The 22,863-nt window shown below is 40.6% G+C and overlaps 1 protein-coding gene across 1 annotated transcript in view; it reads left to right on the top strand.

Moving 5' to 3' along the window:
- Positions 1 to 22,863, top strand: part of ITGAV (integrin subunit alpha V) — an 89,110-nt gene that overhangs the window by 44,092 nt on the left and 22,155 nt on the right. Inside the window, exons 9-22 of the mRNA XM_070941900.1 lie at positions 131 to 174; positions 277 to 333; positions 2,462 to 2,514; positions 3,765 to 3,973; positions 5,325 to 5,516; positions 5,900 to 5,945; positions 6,634 to 6,735; positions 7,565 to 7,623; positions 8,916 to 9,070; positions 10,253 to 10,390; positions 10,998 to 11,065; positions 15,715 to 15,862; positions 16,783 to 16,875; positions 17,196 to 17,275. Coding sequence (XP_070798001.1) covers positions 131 to 174; positions 277 to 333; positions 2,462 to 2,514; positions 3,765 to 3,973; positions 5,325 to 5,516; positions 5,900 to 5,945; positions 6,634 to 6,735; positions 7,565 to 7,623; positions 8,916 to 9,070; positions 10,253 to 10,390; positions 10,998 to 11,065; positions 15,715 to 15,862; positions 16,783 to 16,875; positions 17,196 to 17,275 — 1,444 coding nt within the window. The remainder of the gene's footprint in view (positions 1 to 130; positions 175 to 276; positions 334 to 2,461; positions 2,515 to 3,764; positions 3,974 to 5,324; positions 5,517 to 5,899; positions 5,946 to 6,633; positions 6,736 to 7,564; positions 7,624 to 8,915; positions 9,071 to 10,252; positions 10,391 to 10,997; positions 11,066 to 15,714; positions 15,863 to 16,782; positions 16,876 to 17,195; positions 17,276 to 22,863) is intronic.

The raw sequence follows: 22,863 nt of genomic DNA, 5'->3' as shown, positions 1-22,863 counted from the left end.
TAATGGATAAATTAATAAGATAAGCCTCTGTGAAAATAAGAATAGTATATTGTGAACTAGATGGGAAAACTTTCTGAAGGGCATTGATTATATCTGCACAGGTGATGGAAAATTCCTTTTATGTTTTCAGATTTTGTGTCGGGTGTCCCAAGAGCAGCAAAAACTTTGGGCATGGTAAGGAATTTAAATAAGGCAGTATTAAATAATTGATTTATTCTTTTTAACAGCCATTCAAATATGCAATGGTACAGAACTTTATTTATATATATTGTGCAGGTATCCATTTACAATGGGGAAACCATGGCATCCATGTATAACTTCACTGGAGAACAGGTATGACTTGGTTTCTGTAAGAAGAAAATATTTTTATATTTATGTTTATCTTTTACCAGGATAGGAATATCGGTGACATAATACACAAATTTAGTGAAGAAAAAATAGGAAAGAAAAATATTTTAGACAGAAAATGTGGTCATAAGCCAGCTGTAATAATCAAATTCAAACATCATGACTTCTGTGTATTACAATTCTGAGAGAAAGTGCTTTTTTCTGGTGCTTTTGGCTAAGCTGATGACAGATGCCTTCCCAGTTCAATGTTCCCTCTGATTCTAGCAAGTGAAATAACAGATGGAAGAAGCCAATAGCAAAAGCATTGGTTTTTTCTTAACCTCTTAAAGATTTAAAAGTATATGCCATCTGATGTAATCTGATTAGATCAGGGGTCCCCAATCTGTGAGCCGCAGCCCACTAGTGGGCCGTGAGGGGTTTGCAACTGGGCCGCAGAAACGGCTGGTGAGCATGCGCATGCACATCCTCACTTGCGCAAGTAGCGGGCGAACTTTTGCACACTTCATTTAAGTAAGCAGCAGGCATGCGTGCACACTATGCACATAAATGAAACTGCACACATGCTTTCTAGTTGCTCAACCGGAATTATGCCCTTTCCCCCTCCCTCTGCCGGTCGACAAAACTGGAACTTTGCAGAACTTTGGATTAGATTGTTCTTCCCGCAAAAGAGAACCCATTTTCTTCTAAAACAGCCTGTTCCATGGTTGGCAATTTCTTACATCTGAATTTTACCCTAAAGCTTAGCCAAAATCTGCAGATTTCCAATTTCAAGCCACTTGTTCTGATCCTCCTCATATATCTATATGGCAGTCTTTTGCTCTTTGAAGACAGCCAGCATGTCTCACAGTCTATTCTTCTCCAGGCTTTTGGGGTTTTTTAACTGTGGATTAGAGAGGGGCTCAGTGGCTAAGTCGCTGAGCTTGTCGATTGAAAGGTTGGCAGTTCAGCAGTTCGAATCCTGAGTGCCTCGTAACGGGGTGAGCTCCCGTTACTTGTCCCAGCTTTTGCCAAGCTAGCAGTTCAAAAGCACGTAAAAAATGCAAGTAGAAAAATAGGGACCACCTTTGGTGGGAAGGTAACAGCGTTCTGTGTGCCTTTGGCGTTTAGTCATGCCGGCCACATGACCACGGAGACATCTTCAGACAGCGCTGGCTCTTCGGCTTTGAAATGGAGATGAACACCGCCTCCTAGAGTCGGGAACGACTAGCACATATGTGCGAGGGGAACCTTTACCTTTACCTTTAACTGTGGATTATGATACCCTGGGGAGTTGAGAACGGATGCAGGAAGGAGAGAGCAAAATTCAAAGGTGGATCTTTGTCAGTATTTACTCCTATTCCATCTAGTCAAAGTGGTAACAAAGCCAAGATTTTCTGCAGTTGCTGCTATAAAAAGAATGACCCATCTAAATTAAACGTGGAACAAGAAATAAGAATGGTAGTCTCAGAAATAAAACTCAGACTTACAAGGAATTACAAATTCATCCTTCCCATTAGAAATATGGCTTTAAATTTTATTTAACTTTTGTTTGTAATTCCCAATGAAAATGTTTTATTTTTAAAAAAAGCTGCAAAGTTGTTTGTTTTCATTAAAAATTAATTATTGAACCAATACCCTATTTCTTATCCACCTCTGGCCTCCATTAAATTGTTATCTAAGGGGAGGATGGAATCACAACCATTCATTTATCATTTTAGGAGGTCACAATCCCATAGAGTTGAGAAACCTTGCTTGAAGGCATCCATGTTCAACTTCAGTCCTACTGGAGCAGCCTTACCATTTATAAATGCTCCTTATTCCTCTTAAAATTGAAATTCTATGAGTAGTTAAATGGGTGGAGAATATCCAATGATGTGCTTCCCTTCATATTACTATTAATAAAATAAAAAGGGTAAAATGTTATCTGTGTGCTTTCTATAATGAGGGAAACATTCTATTTTCTGTTATGACAATAAATAACAAATATATAGAAATAACATGGAGAAAAAAGGTTACACTTCTAGCCTTTGACAAATGCATGGCAAGAAAGCTTTTAGCAGGTGTAAAATACTTCTCTAACTCCTAGTTATTTCTGTTTAATGCAGCATTTCTTTTGTTCAACTTTGTTACCCAGATAGCTGCTTATTTTGGATATTCTGTAGCTGCCACGGATATCAATGGAGATCAGTAAGTTATGCTTTTGTTTCATACTTCTTGAAAAGGAAAAAAAAATCTGTTTCTGTAAAATCTTGCCTAAGGTAAAAATAAAATGTTTGAAAGAACAATAGAAATATGTTAACATGCATATTTAACTCTCTTCCCCTCTCCCTTTTGGGAGTTTCTTCTGTTAAGATTGCTTGATATAGTTCTCCAAACATTTCACAAATAGCATATTTAATCACAGATAAACTTGTCCACAAATTAAGCCAACCCTCAAAATTTCAGCCAAAATACCATGAAAAAATGCATCACTTGCAAATAAGCTGACACTTGAATTTTTAACTGCAGCAATAAATGGAAAATTGCAAAGTGTTGCATTGTCATTTGTATAATGACATAATTTTAAACCCATGATAATTAGATCCTAATTTTTCGGGTGTATTTTGGAACCCAACATTCTCTGCTTATTCACAAGTATATACAGTATGTTATCTTTTTGAATCCTCCCTAGTAGAGTTTCATATCCTGTGAGTGGAGAAGTTGTTCTTTTTGATTGTATTTCCAGCCTCAGTCTCCTCTCATCAGCCTTTACAGGTGGTCCTCATTTAGCAATTACCTCAATTGGTGACCGTTCATAGTTATGATGGTGATGAAAAAGAGTAACTTTGTAATCATTAATGACCTTACATTAATGACCTTTGTAGGTTTGTAAAGCAAAGGATAACTGAAGAAAGATCATAAGCATAGTCACAGTTTCACTTAACAACCACTTGACAACCAAGTTGTTGATCCCAGTTGTGGTAGTTAAACGACACAACCTGTACTTCTATCCAGCACTACTTCTTTCTCTAGTTCTCCTCAACTTCCTTTTCTTTCCCCACTCACTCCTGGCTGCTCCATTTTATGATTAAACAATATCTGTGGAGATTTTTTTTTGTCCTAATGAATTATACCTCCAATGCAATCCTAAACACGTTAAGCCTCAGGCATAAGTGCCACTGATGGGACTGATTTTCTGATCAGCCTGTTATGATTGTGACCTTGTCTGTTTTATAATTCTTTTGGCCACAAGAGAATTCTTGTTGAATTCTTGGGATTCAATTCCAGTCATGCACAACTCCTTGCATTCTTGGGATCTCCATCCTCTCTTCCTTCCTCCAATCATTGTGTACTCTGTGAAGCATAATGGGCTAAGGTGATGCATATAACAGAGACAATCTTTGTACTGAATGAACAACTTTCTCTCCATCTCCCTCTGCCTCTGCCCTCAACTTTAGCTACACAGATTTGCTTGTAGGTGCCCCACTCTTTATGGATCGTGGTTCAGATGGCAAGCTTCTGGAAGTGGGCCAGGTGTCTCTTTACCTTCAACAAGCCTCTGGAGGGTTTCAAAGTTCAGCGATGAAGTTGAATGGCTTTGAAGTCTTTGCAAGATTCAGCAGTTCAGTTGCCCCTTTGGGAGACCTTGATCAGGATGGCTTCAATGGTAATGCAATCAGTCATTGTTGTTGTTGTTGTTGTTACTATTGTGTTGGTTAAACTTTTTCGCACCACAAGGATTTTAAACTTTTTAGTTATAACTTGATTAAACCCTATGGTTTGGTTCAAAATGGTTGTGTTTGGGTTTTTGTTCTGTTTTTGTTATTTTAATATTTTGATAGGCCTTGCTCTAATCTAGAAAGCAACCATTATTTGAGTTAATGCATCTTTTTAAAATATGAAGTTTTGAAAAAGTACTGCACAAATAAAAAATGATACACACATTTATTTTAACTGCGGAATGACCTGCACTTCTGTATCAAGTATACTACCTTACATAAAATTATCTCTAATTAATAGGATTAGTGCTAAATTCTTTACACTCTGAATTTGAAAATGTATCTTTAAACTAGGTAGTTCTCAACTTATAATGACAATTGGAACTAGAAATTCTGTTGCTAAGCAATGTGGTTGTAAAGCATGACAACAGTGCTTAGTGACAGCAATCCCTACAGGCCCAGTCGCTGTAGGTAACCAAATCCCACTTTTGTTACACAAGACACCTTCCTGCTACCTTCCCATAAATAAAGTCATTGGGAAGCCTGCTGGAAGTTTCAAGAGCTAGGCTGACAGGCAGGTAAGTAAGTGGCTGCTACCAGCTGGGAGAGGAAGCAAGACGATATGCAGGTTGGGGAGATGCAAGAGGTGTAGGAGAGGCACGGGTCAGGAAGAGTGTGATGGAGTGTGTGAGAGTGCTTGAAGATGCAAGGGAGGCATGACAAAGGTCAGGGAGTGTGCACACGTAACTGGCATGGCACGAGCACAAGTAGGGCATGCAGATGGAGGAGACTTACTCCAGCAACTTGCAACTTTTCCTGCCAGCTTCCCCACTGATTTTCTGGAGAAGCCAGTAGGGAAGGTTGCACAGGCAGTCATGTGATTATGGGGCAATGCAACTGATTGCAAGTCCAAATAAGATTGCCAAATTTCAATCACAGGACGGTGGAGATACTGGGACAGCTGGAACTCAAAAGAGCAGTTGTAACCACCATTTTTTCAGTGCCATCATAACTTCAAACAGTCACTGAACAAATGAGCACCCCTTTACACTAGTAATTTGAAAATATAAGTCTACCTTTACACCGCTAATTTGAAAATTTATCTATCAGATTGAATTGGCTGTAATCTACGTTTAAGAGGAAGTCCACTGGTGATTTAAATGGGTTATGGCAGAACCCCTTGAAATGTACATACATGGACTAAATTGGCTTAGTCCAACTTAATCCATGGCCCTTTATTCCATAACCCTGTGCTTGTTCATATTTAGAGATGCTAAAGATTTTTCACTTTGCTTGCAGACATAGCAGTTGCAGCACCTTATGGTGGAGAAAACAGGAAAGGACTGGTTTATATCTACAATGGAAGAGCCACAGGACTGAATGGAATGCCATCTCAGGTCCTTGAAGGACAATGGGCCTCTGAAGCAATGCCACCAAGTTTTGGATATGCCCTGAAAGGAGCTATTGATGTGGACAAAAATGGCTACCCAGGTGATGTTTCTATAGTGATACTGGCTTATGTTCAGTGGATTGCAAGTTTATTAGGATTTGTGCGGTGTATCTTTTCTCCTTTCTATTCCCAGCTCACCATCTTGTACCCATCCACCCCCCAATCTTCTCTAGAATGTTCTCTGCTGTGTAGAACAAATATAGACTATAGGAATATACAGACTCTATTTTGCATTCCCTTGTAGCTAACAGACACAACTGAATATAATACAATGCAAGATTGTATGGATTAAAGTAGCATTTAACTCAGGGAAAGCCCTATTTTAATTTATTTAGTTTTAAAATATTAATAATCATGATTATAAGTTTTCAACTGTAGACAAATATCCAATCAATAAATCTGCATATGTTTTTTCTACTTTCAGACTTGGTTGTAGGAGCTTTTGGTGTTGACCGAGTTGCGTTATACAGGTATGTTTTCAGAAGAATATTAGTAGACAAATCCAGTTCATGTCAACAACTAGAAAAGAGAAAAAATAGCTCTTATTAAATGGGAGGCATGCTTGAAACCAGGCCTTAGTCACAACCACTTCTCTCTGGAAAACTCACAAGTAGAATGTGAGGGTATTAATATCTTCTGACATGAAATTATTTAGCAATCTTTATTGAGAAACATGCTGTCTCTGATTTAGAAGCCGTTGTGACTTGAAAATTTATCTGTCATGAACTTGAGTCTTTCTCTTTAAAGCTATCAAGTTGCTAGCTATTCCTATATCTTATTGGAATGAATTCACCAATTCTGACTATGTGCTGGGAAGAAAATATTAAAAATACTAATTTCCCTGGAATCTCTCCCCTTTCAACTTCATTAGCTGATTTTAAGTTCCTGTACAAGAAAATGTCTCTTCATTCTCTTTGTCTGTCCATGCATAATTTTCTACAGCTTTTTGGATACCTAAACAAAAAAAGCCCCCAATTTCATAGCAGAGTTGTCCAAATCCATTGATTAGGTTGGTGGCTATTTCTGTTTAAAATTGTTGTCCAAAATATTTTCCCTCTTGCTATTTTCTACTTTCTTCTTCAAATCCTTACTTCATCTTTCATTATCTAGTAATTCATGCAGGTGCCCCAACTACTTTTTCTTCGTTTCTTTTCAAAGGGCCCGGCCAGTTATTACTGTGAATGCTGGATTAGAAGTTACCCCAACAATTTTAAATCCAGAGAACAAAATCTGTGAAGACAATGGTCAAAAGGTTTCTTGGTAAGTTCAATAGATTCCCCATTAAGTGTTTGCAATTAACATTGTAAGTCAAATTAAGGAACCAGAAACTTCTGTTGCTGATGAAAGTGAATAATGAAAGTGTGAGTGTCTTTCCTTTCACCATGCTTCACAGGATTCAAATGCATTATTTTAATTACAGAAGGTTGCTTCCTTATATCTGATTCTGAGTTTCCCTTCTTCGAAAGCAGTGAACTATGTTGAAATCCTTTTTCATGTTTATAACACTGTAAAAGGTTGCTCCAAATGGGAAAGGAATTAGATTCATTGTATAGGATGTAAAGCCCCATTTGAATCCTGGTGAATTCCATGAATCTGAAATCTAAGCTTTTTCTTGAATGATTAACAAAACTGAGGGCTAACTCAACCCAGAAAAGTGGTACTCTGTTGAATGGTGTAAATTTGCCTATGCCTTTATCTAATCATTCCCAACCATTTTGATAGACTTACAACTTAAGCGTTCTCTTTCTAGCTCAAATATACAGCACATCTTAAGACTCTTCAAAGTTGATTGAAATTAAGCATCTAAAGTTGCTCTGTACATGCAGAACAGATCAGTTAATCTAGTAATAACATATATTCAATCATTGCAAATTGAAGAAGTGGTAAAAAAAATTTTTTAAATTAAATTTAATGATTCTTGGGATCAAGAATCTTGCACTGGAGTTGGATCCTAGTCTCAATTCTAAAATTGTGATCTGAGAGCACATGAGTATATCCTTTCAATGTTCATAGATTTACATCTTGCACTTGGCCTGTCTATTCCCCAAAAAAATTTTTTAAAAAAATTATTCTTTAATTCTCTCAATAGTTTTAAAGTAAAGTTCTGCTTAAAAGCTGACGGCAAAGGGAATCTCCCCACGGAACTCAGTAAGTTCTATAGATTTGTTTTATTACACATGTAAAATAATAGTTTAACATACTGTACTTGTATATTCCTACTATAAACTGACAAGTCTTTAAACTTCGGGAGCTGGTCCAAGCTCTACCAGTATTAAGACATAAATAAAGCCACTCAGTACTACCTAGAAGGTGGGTGATGGATTTGTGCTGATTGCTGACCAGAAACAGATTAACTTTAGAAGCAGTTTGAGCTTTCTAGCAGACAACATTCATCTGGCCTCTGACATTGAAAGCTCAGGATTAATTATTTACCAGACCATGAACATAGGGATTGAAGGCACACAAAATAGCTCAGTGCTCTGGTCATCCACAATTGCTGCAAATATCTGCCAAGAGTGATTACATTTCTGTATAAGTTGTGAATGCTCCAACATTGGAAGTTTTTAAGGAGAGATTTGTTAAATGGTATAGGGTTTCCTGCCAGAGCAGGAGGTTGGACTAGAAGACCCCCAAGGTCTCTTCCAACTATGTTATGTTACAGCATGTGTTTCTTTGCTTACTCTGAGAGGCCTTTTCATCCAAGAAAGCTTGGGGGCTTTCTATGGGAGGGGTTGGGCAAATGGGTAGGATCACAAACATGAAGGCAAGCAAGTACTGCCTCACTTCTCCCTAAGTCAAATTTTACGAATCCAGCTAGGACATGTCACAAGGGCAGAATAAGTGAGGAAGGATCTGGAAGGTCAGGCAAGGTGCCCAGCATCAACAGCTACCAACTCAAATAGCCTATTTGAGGCTGCCATAATGTTGCTTAACTGCTATACCTACCATCCCTCATCTTTAGCTGGAACTGCTATGGATGGTGGAAATTGTGATTCAGCATCTTCCAAAGGGCTATATATAATAAAAAGTAGTGATTAAAAACAAGTAGCCTTTGTATAAATGAATGAAAAGTCTGTTGGAGCCTTTAGGCTAATGAACCAATCCAACATGGAGTCCAACTAGTCCAACATGGAGTCCTCATAATAATTTGAGATCTCTGCACTAGAGTGTACACCTCCTATTTCATTTTGAGAACAAAATGTCAAAGTAGGCATCTAAAGAAAGTCCTCTAAAATACCTAGTATAAAGGGCAAGAGCAATTGCCAACATATTTGCTTTCTGCAACCCCTGTTAACTCATATTGTGAATGGTGTTGGATTTCCCTTGAATGCTTCTCAGCAACAGCCTTTCCAACTACTGAGAAAAACACCAATGGTTACTGCAGAGAACACACAGATCTAAGGGCTGTATTATTAAAATGTTTTTGTGTTTGGTGATAGCTTTCCATGTGGAGCTCCTGTTGGACAAACTTAAACAAAAAGGTGCCATAAGGCGAGCTCTGTTTCTCCACAACAGACAACCGGGTCACTCAAAGAACATGACAGTCTCCAAAGGAGGTCGAAAGAGTTGTGAAGAACTTGATGCTTTTTTAAGGGTAAAAATATACACAACTGTACTTTGCCCTGATTCGCTTTTTCTTTTATGTGGTATGGTTTATCTTAGCAGCTTCCAGTGTCAACAGCCAACTTAATGATTTGTACATTAACTAGTTTTACCATAAATATTGTCTCCTTATATTTTTTAATGGAATGGCTATGTCCATGCAAAATATCCAAATGTGTCCAGCTGTAAATAAAATGGAACATGAACCATGTGGATGGTCACATTTCTTGATCCAGTGTTTGGAGTCAAACATTTTCTTTGGAATTGCCTTGATTCCGCACAGAGATGGAGAAAACAAAACCTAAAGAAGCAAGAAACATTTTACCCATTGATCTCACTGGTGCTTTGACTCATTAATCTCTCTGGAACTTGACAGACTTCTATAGCTGATGATTTTTCTCTTTACCCCTAGGCCCGTGATGGCGAACCTATGGCACACGTGCTACCGATGGCACATTGAAGCTGTATCAGTGGGCACATGAGCTCAGCTCCGCCAGCTGATTTTCGGGCCTTCTGGGCCCACCGAAGTTGGCAAACGGGCCATTTCCGGTCTCCAGAGAGCATCCGGGGGGGAGGCCATTTTTGCCCTCCCCAGGGTCCTAGAAAGGCTCTGGAGCCTGGGGAGGGCAAAAAAAAACGGGCCTACCGGGCCATCACGTGCCAAAAGCAGGGGGAGCATGGGGAGGTCGCGTATGGGTGTGGGCACGTGTGTGAGTGACCACCCCACACTCCCCTCATTTTTGGCACGCAATGGCAAAAAGGTTAGCCATCACTGCCCTAGGCTAATGCAGTACTTATAGATGATTGCAAATATTCATGCCAGACCCTTGTAGAGAGCAATAGAAATGACTGGAGAAACTAAACAGAAACAACATCTGCAAGAGCATGCTTTCAGCACAGGAAACAGAAAGTGTGACAAAGAAATAGAGATCCTCTCTAATTCACCAGGAGGGAGATAAGAGGGAGATAGGAGGAGGAAGAAAATCAGTCAGGCTTACGATTCTATTACTAGATTTTACATCCATAAAGTAGAGTTCAGTCAGACTTGTGACATCTGTTTCCTGACTGGGTCTCTCTCAAAGGGCAGGCATTTGATAGAAGTCATATTCGCCAAATTCTGCAGTTACGATTTTTGTTTTATTTTAAAACATAATCCCCATTTTGTCCTTTCTAGGATGAATCTGAATTTCGAGATAAGCTTACTCCAATTACTATCTTCATGGAATATCAACTGGATTACAAAACTGCTTTGGATTCTACTGGTTTACAGCCCATCCTCAACCAGTTCACTCCTGCAAATATTAGCAGACAGGTATAAAGCTGGGAAGTGTAATGCACATTTTTTTTGCAACCAGCAAGGTTTTTTTAATGTTAATTAATGTTTTTAAGAACGATAAATATTTTAACAAATTCATTGCATTTATTCTTTGCATGCTGCTATTAGAGAAAGAAAGGATACTCATCTTCCCTCACTCCCGTTTGGTTTAGCTTTTCTAACCAAATTGTACAGTTTTCTCTTTGAAAAGAAATAGTGGTTCTTTAAAGTCATTCTCCCTTTTCTGAGTTGGAGAAGATGAGTTGGCCAAGGATGCAAGCACCAAGCTGATATTTTGCGATTCATCCGTATTGTAAAATTAAGTCCCACAAGTGGTATAAAGTACTTTATAAAAGTGGTATATACTACTTTATATAAGTAATGTAAAGTTTTTATATTACCACTTGGCTTCGTGCCAAAGTAAAATGAATGTGAGTTATATCAGACTTCAGTGATCTGACAAAACAAAGAGTCAGGGATTTGGGGTTTAATTTTAATTTTTCTCAAATTTAAGCTCATATTCTTTTGGATTGTGAGGAAGATAATAGCCATCCAGATTTAATGACTGTATTTGGGATTAAATTTTAATTTTTCTCAAATTTAGGCTCATATTCTTTTGGATTGTGGGGAAGATAATATCTGCCGTCCAGATTTAAAAGTGACTGTTGACAGGTAAATTCTGGTTGATTTTTGATTCTAAAGGTATATAAATGTGATTAACAAAGGAGTAAGTAAACACAAATGTAAAGATGAGGGCTTAAAAACTGAAATTGGCAAGGCAGGACCTAGTGATTCTGAAGCTAGAGAGAGCTATTAGGTTCATATGTCTTGGCAGTTGAACATCAAGCAACTAGCCAAGTATCAATTAATTTGGAAGCATGGAAGGAAGAAACCCAGAGAACAGATTCTAAGGTCTCTGACTTCTCCACACTTAGGTAATGGGCAATCAGTTGCATCAGTTGCCTCCCAGGGGAGGGCCTTCTCTGTGGGGGCACCCACTATCTGGAACGAGCTCCCCCCAGAGATATGGAGGATCCCGGATCTACGCACTTTCCGCCGTGCTCTTAAGATTCTCCTATTCCAGCAAGCCGGCCTGGCCTAATTTTCTCCCCTGTTTTAAAATTCTTTTACATCGAAATTTCAATTTGTTTTAAATTTTGGGATTTTTAATTGTCTTGGGCTAAATTATTTAATCTGGTTTTAATTATATCTTTTAATTTTTGTATTTATGTATTTTATTTTGTGCCTGTTCACCGCCCTGAGTCCTTCGGGAGTAGGGCGGTATATAAATCTAATAAAAGACAAAGACAAAGACAAAGATTGAGAGACTGGTCTGCAGTATTTATTCTGATCTAGCTAAATCAGTGGTGGGATTCAATTTTTTTAATAACCGGTTCTGTGGGCATGGCTTAGTTGGGGGTGTGGCTTGGTGGTCATGTGACCGGGTGGGCATGGCTATGTGCATAGGGACTACTCAGAGGGCTGAAAAAAGTCATTTCTGACTGGTCCTCACATTTTTGACCGGTCCTCACACTTATGACCTTCCTCACATTTATGCCCGTTGTGTCAGTCATTTCACCACTACTTGTCTTCACCACGGTGACAAGATAGGGAGCAAAACGTAAAATGTGAGGACAGTCGTAAGTTCGAGGAGTGGTCGAAAGTGCAAGGACCAGTCAAAAATAACTTTTTCAGCCCTCTGAGGAATCCATATGCACAAAAGGACTACCCAGAGGGCTGAAAAAAGTAATTTCTGGGAGGTCTTCGCACTTTTGACCAGTCCTCACCCTTATGACTGGTCATCATTTATGCCCATTGTAGCATTCTTTACAACCGTGTCACTCAATTTCACAACTGCTTCTCTTCACCATGGTGACAAGATAGGGCGAAAAACAAAATGTGAGGACAGTCGTAAGTTCGAGGAGTGGTCAAAAGTGCGAGAACCAGTCAAAAATAACTTTTTCAGCCCTTTGAGTAATCCATATGCACAAAAGGATACAGCAATAGAGAGGGATGAAGGAAGGAGAAGAGAGATGGAAGAAAGAAGGAGAGAGAGGGAAGGAAGAGAAGGGAGGAAGGAAGGGAAGGGAAATTAGAGTAGGAGTGAAGATAAGAGAGGGAGGAAGAGAGGAAGAAAAGCAGAAAGGAAGAGGAAGTAGGGAGGAGAAGAAGTGATGGGGAAGAAAGTAAGAAGGAAAGAAAAGAGAGAGGTGGTAGGTTTGAGGAGAAAGATTGCTGTACAGTAAAAAGGATGAAATGGAAGAAAGGCAACCCCAAACAAATATAAAGATATTAAGATAAAGAATGAATTGTTAAACTTTAAAGAATAAAAAAGAACAAATATGAATAAATAGCAATAATTAGAAACACACATACAAACATACAATTTATTTTCTTTGAACAGAGTATTTGGCCGGTTCAGAAATTTAAACAGTGTTTAGTCATTTCAATTAAATTTACAATTTCTATATTTCCTTTTTGCCATATTTATTCCTCATCTATTTTTTTAAAAAACCAATATTACCCTCATCCTCATCTCTAATCTTAATCAAATTCAATTTTTCCTTCTATATTATACCCCTTCCCATTTTCATCTGTTTTTATATCCATCCTCACATTGGTTAATTATGTAATATTACAGTTGTTTAATATAAATTCAATATTTTAATATAAATCAATTAGTTATAAAACTATCTTTTTTGTATATTAATCAATATGAACATGAATATTCCAATTATTTCCATGCAATCCAATTTCTTACAAATCAATTAATTATATTTACCAATAATAATAAACCAAATAATTTTCCCCATATATTCCTCCAAACCACAACTTAACCATTTCTGCTTTCAACACAATATACAATTAATAGTATCTCAATTATTACAATTCCCTAGTTAAATAGAGCTTTTTTTCTTTTGTGTTTTAAAATCTTGAACTCTCCTCTTTTTCCCTAAATTTCCCATTGTTTGCACCTATATTTTTTGGTGAGGAAAAAGAAAAGAAATTTGCCTGCCTAATTTTCCACCGTTGCAGCAAACAGCAAAGCCAACAGCCTGCTTTACTTTCAGTTTCGTTTTTCAGCATAGCTAGGGGAAAAAAATTGCTCCAGCACTCTTTGCAAGCAAGCAGAAGAGCCCTGAGCAAAACAGCTGAGAGCAAATCAGCTGAGAGTCGGGAGGCCGATCTAATCAACGGGCTAATTAGCCTATGCTGAAGCTCCACGGGCCAATAAAATTACAAAAAAACACCAAACCGTTTATTAAATTGCTGGCTCGCCTGCCCCTCGCCCACCACTATTTATTGGCAATAAATAGTGGTGCGGGGGGTAAGGGGCGGGACGAGCCAGCAATTTAACAAACGGTTCGGCCGAACCACCTAGAACCGGCAGAATCCCACCACTGAACTAAATCATGTCTGGGATATTTCTGCCAAGCTAGCTGAATGCTGTATTAATGCTGAAATGTTTGGAGTTCGGTGATTTTATGCTCATCTTGATTTGCCAACATTCATTCAATTCAACATATTATACCTTACTTTTTAAAGGAAGAAATGAAAGACTCTTTAGCCCATTTCACTTTTGTTGAAAGGTAGGAAGCATTTATTTAAATCTGATTGTTTTGTTTACCCTGAGAAACTCTGCTGATTGCTCTGCTCATTGCCTTGTTAACAAACAATTCATGGCGTTTTCAGAACAATTCATGATGTTAAATCAAAGATTGCTTGTTAACTATAGTTTTGTGCTTTAGTTATCCTGGAAACTGTGATCAGAGAATTTATGGTTTAAATTATACTAAAAGAAATTAAATGAATTTAAACATATTTGTATATTAGTTTTTTTTAAAGACAGAGTTCAGTCCTCCAAATGTGCAACTGTTGTAATGTTTTTAAATTACACCTGTTGAGATATACAAAAGATCAAATCACTTTCAGTTCAAGACTGAACTCCAGATGAGCAACAAAATACATTGTCCCATTTTAAAGAAAAATCATTTTGCCAAAGGAGGGGAAATGAGCAACAGAAAGACGTTCTATTGGAACCTTCTTTTTTCCACTCTGTCATGTAGCTTTTAAAATGTCTATATAAAATATAAATTTATCACCACAAACAGAAATCTTGAATCTGTAGGAAGAAGATACAAAGAAGAGGCAACATTTGGCATATGATAAGCACTTATAGAGTTAATCTCTATCTACCTCCTGTCATTTCTCTAATTTACATTCATTTATCCCAGATTGTCTTAGCTTATAAGAGTAGTGAAAGGGGCAAAATGTGTTGGGACTCAAACATTAACTTGTGTGTGATATAAAAGTGGTTCCCATAACTTCATTAATTGCTCCTAAGCATAAAGATAAAGCCCAGGATAGTATTGTTTGTATGGCTAATGCTTGGTAGAACAGCCATGAAGACCTTGGACAAGACATTCAGATGCTGTGAAGGTTCTACACCTAAAAAGATTAAAACAGTGCAAGCAATAGTAGTCCCTGTGAGATTGGATGGAAGTGATGAATTTGGACTTGAAGAAGTCAGATAGAAAAAAAAAATCATTGACTCCTTTGAACTTTGGTGTTTGAGAAGATTCCTGGGAATACTGTGGACAGCCAAGAAAACAAACAAATGGATCTTTGAACAAATCAATCCATAATTCTCACTCAAGGCACTCATGACCAGTTATCCTACTTCAGATATATTGTGCAAAGACCTAGCTCTCTAAAGACAACTTTAAAGCTGGGAAAGGTGGAAAGAAAAAGAAGAGGACAACTCGAACAAGATGGATGGACTTAATTACCATGGTGATGGATGCACCACTGGAGGTCTTAAAAGACCAGCTTAGGTACAGATCTTCATGGAAAATATATGTTTTTCACTAAGAGTTGAAACTGGACAATCAATCAATCATGCCTAGGATCATAAACATAATTAAAATTTAGGATGACTCAAGGCAGCAGAATTCAGGGGGTTCAGATTCCTTCTTCTATAGCAAAGAATAGTTGTACTTTTACTTCTTTTGAAGCTTTCAGAAAATCCTAATTGCCATAATGGTAATAGAAACAGAAAGAAAAAAAAGAGAAAAACCTCTTTATCTTCTCTCATGGTTACTGTTGTCCAAAGTATGGGAATCTACTATATAGCTCTAATTTTTACATTTGTATTTGATGACAATCTAATCTGCTTCTGGGCTTCAGAATACTCCTGAAAAGAACTCTATGGAGGTAGAAACAGCGGTTTCCCAACCTGACATTGGACAACAGGTCTTACTTATTTGGAAAAATATTTTGACCAAGAAGGATCACTTTTATTTTGTCTTGGTCTTTTGCAGTGATCAGAAGCAAATCTACATTGGAGACGACAATCCATTAACCCTAATTGTCAACACTCAGAACTTAGGCGAGGGAGCCTATGAAGCTGAACTCTTTGTAACCATCCCACCACAAGCAGACTTCATTGGTATAGTTCGCAACAATGAGGTAAGCCTTGTGGATCTACGTGAATGATCTTATTGCTACTCATTGGAGTTATAACTCAAAGCTTCAGTTTATGCTTTCAATGCAGAAAGTCTCAGTATCAGTTTCTGATTCAGCCATTCTTCTGTATCTTGTGTGAGAGCTGATAACAGATCAGTCCATCACTCAAATACAAATAGAAATCTTGGTTTCCTTCCCCAAAGAGAGGACCATGTAGCCTGTTACATTGTTTGGGCAGAAGAAAGATACAACATCTTTTAATCTTGATTTCACTAAATATTGATCTCATATTTGATACACCACAGTTGCTGGAATTGTTCTGTAATGGCTTCTTAACAAAAACATATTTATTTCAGCTTTTCTGTCTTTGAAAATCTTCTACTGGATTTGGTTTAGTTTTGTTTAGTTTTACATTGTCAACCAAGGAAAATGTAACATACTGGAATTTCTGTGAGTTTTTCATATTAGAAGTCTGGATGCCCACAAAAAGAATATAATGCAGCAAAACCTAAATATATTGTGGGATGTTTAGGGGACGAGGAATCTGTTTAAGGGACGAGGAATCTGTTACTTCAGAATGTCTGTTCAATCCGAATTTATGACATGATATATATTTAAAAAATTTTGCATCATATGCAAAATTATAATTATATAATTATAATTATGACTGAAGCTGTTTGAAAAAATGTAAACGTAAGTGAATAATTTAGACTACAGACTTAATTCACTGTTTCAGGAGAAAATGGCAGATGCACATTTTTTTACTGTTGCATCTGATGACCAGTAAATTAAGCCAATTAATTTATTATTTTATGTATCATGACTATTTTATTATGTATATCAGCACTTTATCTGGTATACCAAATGAACTATTGTACCTTGGTTATTTAATTTTTTTGGGGGGGAAATTGCATTCATTGTAGGCTCTCGCAAGACTTTCATGTGCATTTAAGACTGAGAATCAAACTCGATTGGTTGTCTGTGATCTTGGAAATCCTATGAAAGCAGGAACAAAGGTAAGAATGAATTCCACTCCTTGTTTGCTGTCTTTGGATAAGAGAAGGAGGAACCCATCCATAGAATAGAGCTTGCTAGAATGGGATAGAGCAGGAATGTCAAATTCCCAGCCCATGGGCCAGATGCATCACATGCTGGCCATGGCCATACCCAATTTAATGAAGAGGAAAAAAGTTCCAATACGTCATGTGACGCCGTGAGTTTCACATCCCAGGGATAGACAGACAACATCACACTTTGATTCAGAGCTAGTATCCAAGCTTCAGTCTCTTTCTGGATGTTGCCTTTTAAAACCTGTATATTTTCTCTTGTGTTAAAGCTCTCAGCTGGTCTTCATTTTAGTGTTCATCAACAATCTGAGATGGATACTTCTGTCAAGTTTGATCTACAGATTCGTAGGTAAGGAACACTTACAGCATGTAGTTTGTTATTACTAAATATGATTATTACAAATTATTATTATTATTAATATGTTAAAATATGGATAGCCCTATGGTAAGAGATTAAAATATAGGCGCATAGTATTTTAGCCTTAAATATATATATTTCCAATTTCATCTCATTAAGTTTCATTTCTAGCCTTTTGGGTCATTACTATCAGAACTGGAATATTTCAGAGTGTCCTTTTATTTGATAGTTTTGGTCGTCTTTGTATTTAAAGAGTTGGTTATTGACTTTGTTCTAAATCTTTTTTTAAGATGGCTAGTGGTAGGAATTTTAGTGTATGTTTTTAATTTAGGGTTAATAGCCTATTAGCAGCAGGGAGGGGAAAAAATGAAATTTGGAATGTTTGTGGGGATGGAAAATAGAAGAGGGAAAATGAAAATGAGATAATGCTTGAAAATGGATCATTCATGATGAAGGTTAGGAAAGAGTGAAATCAACATTAAGTCCTAATAATTACTTTTGTTCAGCTCACGAGCCATTTATGGCCAGGGGTCTGCAACCTTTAACACTCAAAGAGCCACTTGGACCCATTTCCCACAGAAAACAAAACACTGGAAGCCTCAATGCCTGGGTGGGCGTGGACAGCTTAACACTCCCCCTGGTCACATGATCCCCTAGCCACACCTGGTGGGCGTTGGAACTCAGCATCACTCCCACCCAGCCACAAAACATTTTGAACACGTGTATTGGAGGGTAGGGTGGAGTCAGCTGCCAAACTGAATAAAAAATAGAATAGAATTGAATTGAATTCTTTATCGGCCGAAGAGGTTTCAGAAAAAAATGCCTTTAAAAGCCTCTGATGATCAGGCAACTTAGCTGGGATCTCAGAGGCTTTTAAAAGCATTTTTTTCCTACAACCACTTCAGCCGAATTGTTTGGCTTGCATTTGGGAGGTTTCCTCCCCACCCCTTTCGGCCATGCACGGAGTGAATCTCTTACGTACCTTCTCACCGAGTAGCAGTGACTTCCTGGATAGCGAGGCGAGGAGTGACTGGGACTCTCTTCTTCCTTCTCTTATCCGGCGAAGGGAGGAGGGGCGGGGGACAGACAGGGCCAACCAGGTGAGGAGTCTCTTCTTTTCTCAAGCCATGTGAGGAGTGACTGGGGTGACGGGCAGGGCCAACCACGTGAGGAGTGACTGGGAGGGGAGCGAGTCTCTTCTCAAGCCACGCAAGGAGTCACTGGGCCCGGGACGAATGGATGGATGAAATCAGCCGGTACTACGGATGAAAAAGTTAACTACCAGTGAGTGTGACAGGGAGCTGCAGGAGAAGGGCGAAAGAGCTGCATGCGGGGTTGCTGAACCCCGACCTAGACTACAGTACCCTGGCAATGATTACTCACACCTAAATCAACAATGATTGCGCTACTGCAGTATACTTATTGTGGGCAGCTCAGAGGCTGTTAGAATACAACAGCTAGGCCCATGATGGCAAACCTATGGCACGCGTGCCACAGGTGGCACGTGGAGCCATATCAGTGGGCACGCGAGCTCAGCTCTGCCAGCTGATTTTCAGGCCTTCCGGGCCTACCAGAAGTTGGCAAACGAGTCATTTCCGGCCTCCGGAGGACTTCCGGGGTGTGTGTGGAAAAGGCTGTTTTCACCCTCCCCAAGCTCCTAGAAAGGCTCTGGAGCCTGGGGAGAGTGAAAAACAGGCCTTCTGGTCCCACCAGAAGTCAGCAAATGGGCCATTTCTGGCCTCCGGAGGGCTTCTGGGGGGGGGGGGGAACCTCCAAGAAAGCCTCCGGAGCCTGGGGAGGGCAAAAAACGGGCCTACCAGGCACACCATGCCATCGCATGCCAAAAGCAGGGGGAGCCTGGGGGGGGATTGCACGCGCATATCTGGGGTGCATTGAATTATGGGTGTAGGCACACACGCGTGCGACTCCCCCGCGCCCCCCTGCTTTTCGCGCGCGATGGCAAAAAGGTTAGCCATCACTGAGCTAGGCTGTTGATGAGACAAGTCTGTCACGGTGAAGTAACACCTACATTATGATTACCAATAACTTCCAAACCCAATTTGAAGTACAAGTATACTGGAGGTTCATTTGACCCATTCCTTCCTTGCATTTCACAAGGTAACTAAAACTGCGTTTTTCTGCTTTGTTGTATGTTGCATAGACAACATATAACAGTTTAGAGATTCTAACTTTTATACAGTTCTACCCCAAACTAGTTCTAACTTTTATACAGTTCTACCCCAAACTAGGAAGATTTATAGATATTGTACAATAAATATACATTCTGAAACATCTAATTTTGGCAACATAGGTTTGGCCTGCATGGGTAACATATTATTTTTAACCACAAAGGTTTAATTTTCACATGCTTGCATATGCTGTAAAAGTAATATAATGATTTGCTTGCAAGTAAATGTTGGCTAGAGGAACAGGGGATGAGGAAGTGAGTTTAGATAATGATTTACATTCTTATTTTAGATTTCTTCAAGACCTGTCTAAATACTTTGGGATGTTTATACAAAAAAACTCCAAAAAACTAACCTTACAAATGCAACTATGAAACGAAGAGCAATTTTGTCATCCTTAGTGGGCATCTAGGAGCCTGGATTATTCAGACTATCCCCTCTGAGGAGAGTATTCCATTTATAAATGTCCTTTTTGATGTTCTGCGGAGCAGCAGGAGGGAACATTTATGCACATTTTTTAAAAATTGGAAAAAAAGAAAGTGGCAGGAAAACATAACTCCTGAATAGTATTCAGTGCTACATATCTGGTATAGCCAAACTTCTGAATCTGATGGCATATCATAACTTGAATATTACCATGTAACTTACCATGTAACATGTAATTGAAACAATAAGTGGGAGGGGCAAATATGACGGGCCCAGGGGGGCATATTATGTTCTGGGGGTGCGCATGCACTGTTTACGAGCGATTGCGCACTCCGGCACCCAATGCGCGACTCGTGTCCTGGGTTGCACAGAGTCTCTGGCCCCGGGTCCTCGGCTGATGTTGTGTAACGCCAGGTCGGTAGTTAATAAAGCCCCCCTCATTTGTGACCTTATATTGGAGGGGGGTGCGGACCTGGCTGAAATTACGGAGACCTGGTTGGGCCAGGAGGGGGGGTTCCCCTCGTTGAAATGTGTCCACCAGGTTTCCGTGCATTTCATCAGCCGAGGGCTCAGGGGAGGAGTGGGGGAATGGCGGCGATTATTAGGGAAAGTCTTCGTCCGAGGGAGACCACTGTTCAGATAGCCGGATGTGAGTCCCTTTTTGTGAAGTGGGGTCGTGGGGTGCAAATGGGTTTGCTGACTGCATACCTGGCTCCCTGCCACATAGCAGCGACTCTGCCCGAGCTACTCGACGTTATTGCCGGGGTGGCGGTTGACACCCCCACACTTATTGTCATGGGTGATTTCAACCTGCCATCCGCCGGCGAGGCGTCAGAGGTGCCTCGGGAGTTCATGGCTTCCATGGTGGCCATGGACCTGACCCAGTTAGTTCAAGGCCCCACTCACACAGGGGGACACACTCTGGACTTGATTTTTGTCTCTGGTCAGTGGTTGAATGATCTTGGTAGAGGGGACTTAGACATTAAACCCTTGTCATGGACAGATCATTCACTCCTTCACTTGGACTTTCCAGCCGCTTCCCCCCGCCGCAGGGAGACGGAACCAACCAGGTGGTTCCGTCCCATGTGCCTGATGGACCCTGAAAGGTTTCTGATGGAGCTTGGGCCGTTTCCTGAGACTCTGGCACACGACTTGACTGAAGAGCTGGTGGCTGCCTGGGATAGTGCAGCCACGGAGCTTTGGACCATGTCGTGCCTTTGCGGCCTCTGACCTGATGTCGATCTCAATTGGCACCTTGGTTCTCCGAGGAGCTGAAAGAGATGAAGCGTCGGAAAAGATGCCTAGAGAGCCTCTGGAGGACTAGTCAATCCGATTCTGACCAAACACTGGTGAGGTCTTATATCAAGACCTACCTAGTGGCGATAAAAGCGGCAAAATTTAATTATTTTTCCGCTCTTATCACATCTGCAGAGAACCACCCACCTGCTCTGTTCAGGGTGACCCACTCCCTCCTTCGGGGGGGGAGTGCGGGAAGATCCCTTGCAGGGTCAAGCTGAGGATTTTGTGCAATTCCTGCATGATAAAGTCGCTCAGATTCAGGAAGGCTTGGACTCCGACTGGGTGAGTCCAGGGGAGAAGACGGGGGTAGGTCTTGAGAATATTATCTGGAAGAGTTTGATCCTGTGGCTCCCAAGGACGTGGACAGGATTCTGGGTAGGATTAGTGCTGCCACATGTTTATTGGACCCGTGTCCTTCCTGGTTGGTACTGGCCTCCCGGGAGGTTACACGAGGCTGGCTCCAGGGGATTATAAATGCTTCTTTGAGTGAGGGTACCTTTCCCGCCACTTTGAAAGAGGCGGTGGTAAGGCCCCTCCTCAAGAAGCCATCCCTGGACCCGGCTATATTAGCTAACTACCATCCGGTCTCCAACCTTCGCTTTGTGGCGAAGGTTGTTTAGGGTGTGGTGGCACGACAACTTCCCCGGTACCTGGATGAAGCTATCTATCTGGACCCGTACCAGTCGGACTTCAGGCAGGGGTACAACACAGAAACGGCATTGGTCGCATTGGTGGATGATCTCTGGAGGGCTCGGGACAGGGGTTGCTCCTCTGTCCTGGTCCTATTAGATCTCTCAGTGGCTTTTGATACCATTGACCATGGTATCATGCTGCAGCGGTTGAGCAGGTTAGGAATAGGAGGCACCAGGGTGGTTCTCCTCCTTCCTCTCCAACCGTTCACAGTTTGTGTTGGCAGGGGGGCAGAGGTTGACCTCGAGGCGCCTCACGTTGGGGGGTGCCGCAAGGGTCGGTCCTCTCACCCCTTCTGTTCAACATTTATGTGAAGCCGCTGGGTGAGATCATCCATGGTTTTGGGGTGAGAGTCCATCAGTATGCTGATGACACTCAGTTGTACATCTCCACCCCAGACCACCCCAATGATGCCCTTGATGTGATGTCCCACTACCTGGAGGCCGTGCGGGTCTGGATGGGGAGAAATAGGCTCAGACTCAACCCTTCCAAGACCGAGTGGCTGTGGCTTCCGGTGTCCCGATATAGTCAGCAGGTGCCATCACTAACTGTTGGGGTTGAATCTTTACCCCCCACAGAGAGGGCTCGCAATCTGGGTGTCCTCCTGGATGCACGGCTGTCTTTAGAAGAACATATGACGGCCATGGCCAGGGGGGCTTTTTATCAGGTTCACCTGATCTGCCAGTTGCGGCCCTTTTCGGACGGGGACGCCTTAGGCACGGTCACTCACGCCCTTGTCACCTCCCGGCTGGACTACTGTAATGCTCTCTACATGGGGCTCCCCTTGAAGAGCACTCGGAAGCTCCAACTGGTCCAGAATGTGGCCGCACGAGTGGTTATGGGCGCAACTCGTTGCGCCCACATGACACCTCTCCTGCACGAGCTGCACTGGCTCCCAGTGGTCTTCCAGATGCAATTCAAGGTGTTGGTTACCACCTTTAAAGTGCCCCATGGCTTAGGACCTGGGTACCTTCGAGA

This window comes from Pituophis catenifer, unplaced genomic scaffold (genome assembly GCF_029215685.1).
Source record: "Pituophis catenifer annectens isolate HBS135680 unplaced genomic scaffold, rPitCat1.0.hap2 SCAF_1, whole genome shotgun sequence".
Taxonomy (NCBI): domain Eukaryota; kingdom Metazoa; phylum Chordata; class Lepidosauria; order Squamata; family Colubridae; genus Pituophis; species Pituophis catenifer.
The sequence above is the reverse complement of the archived record's forward strand: the minus strand, read 5'-3'. Positions and strand labels throughout refer to the sequence as shown.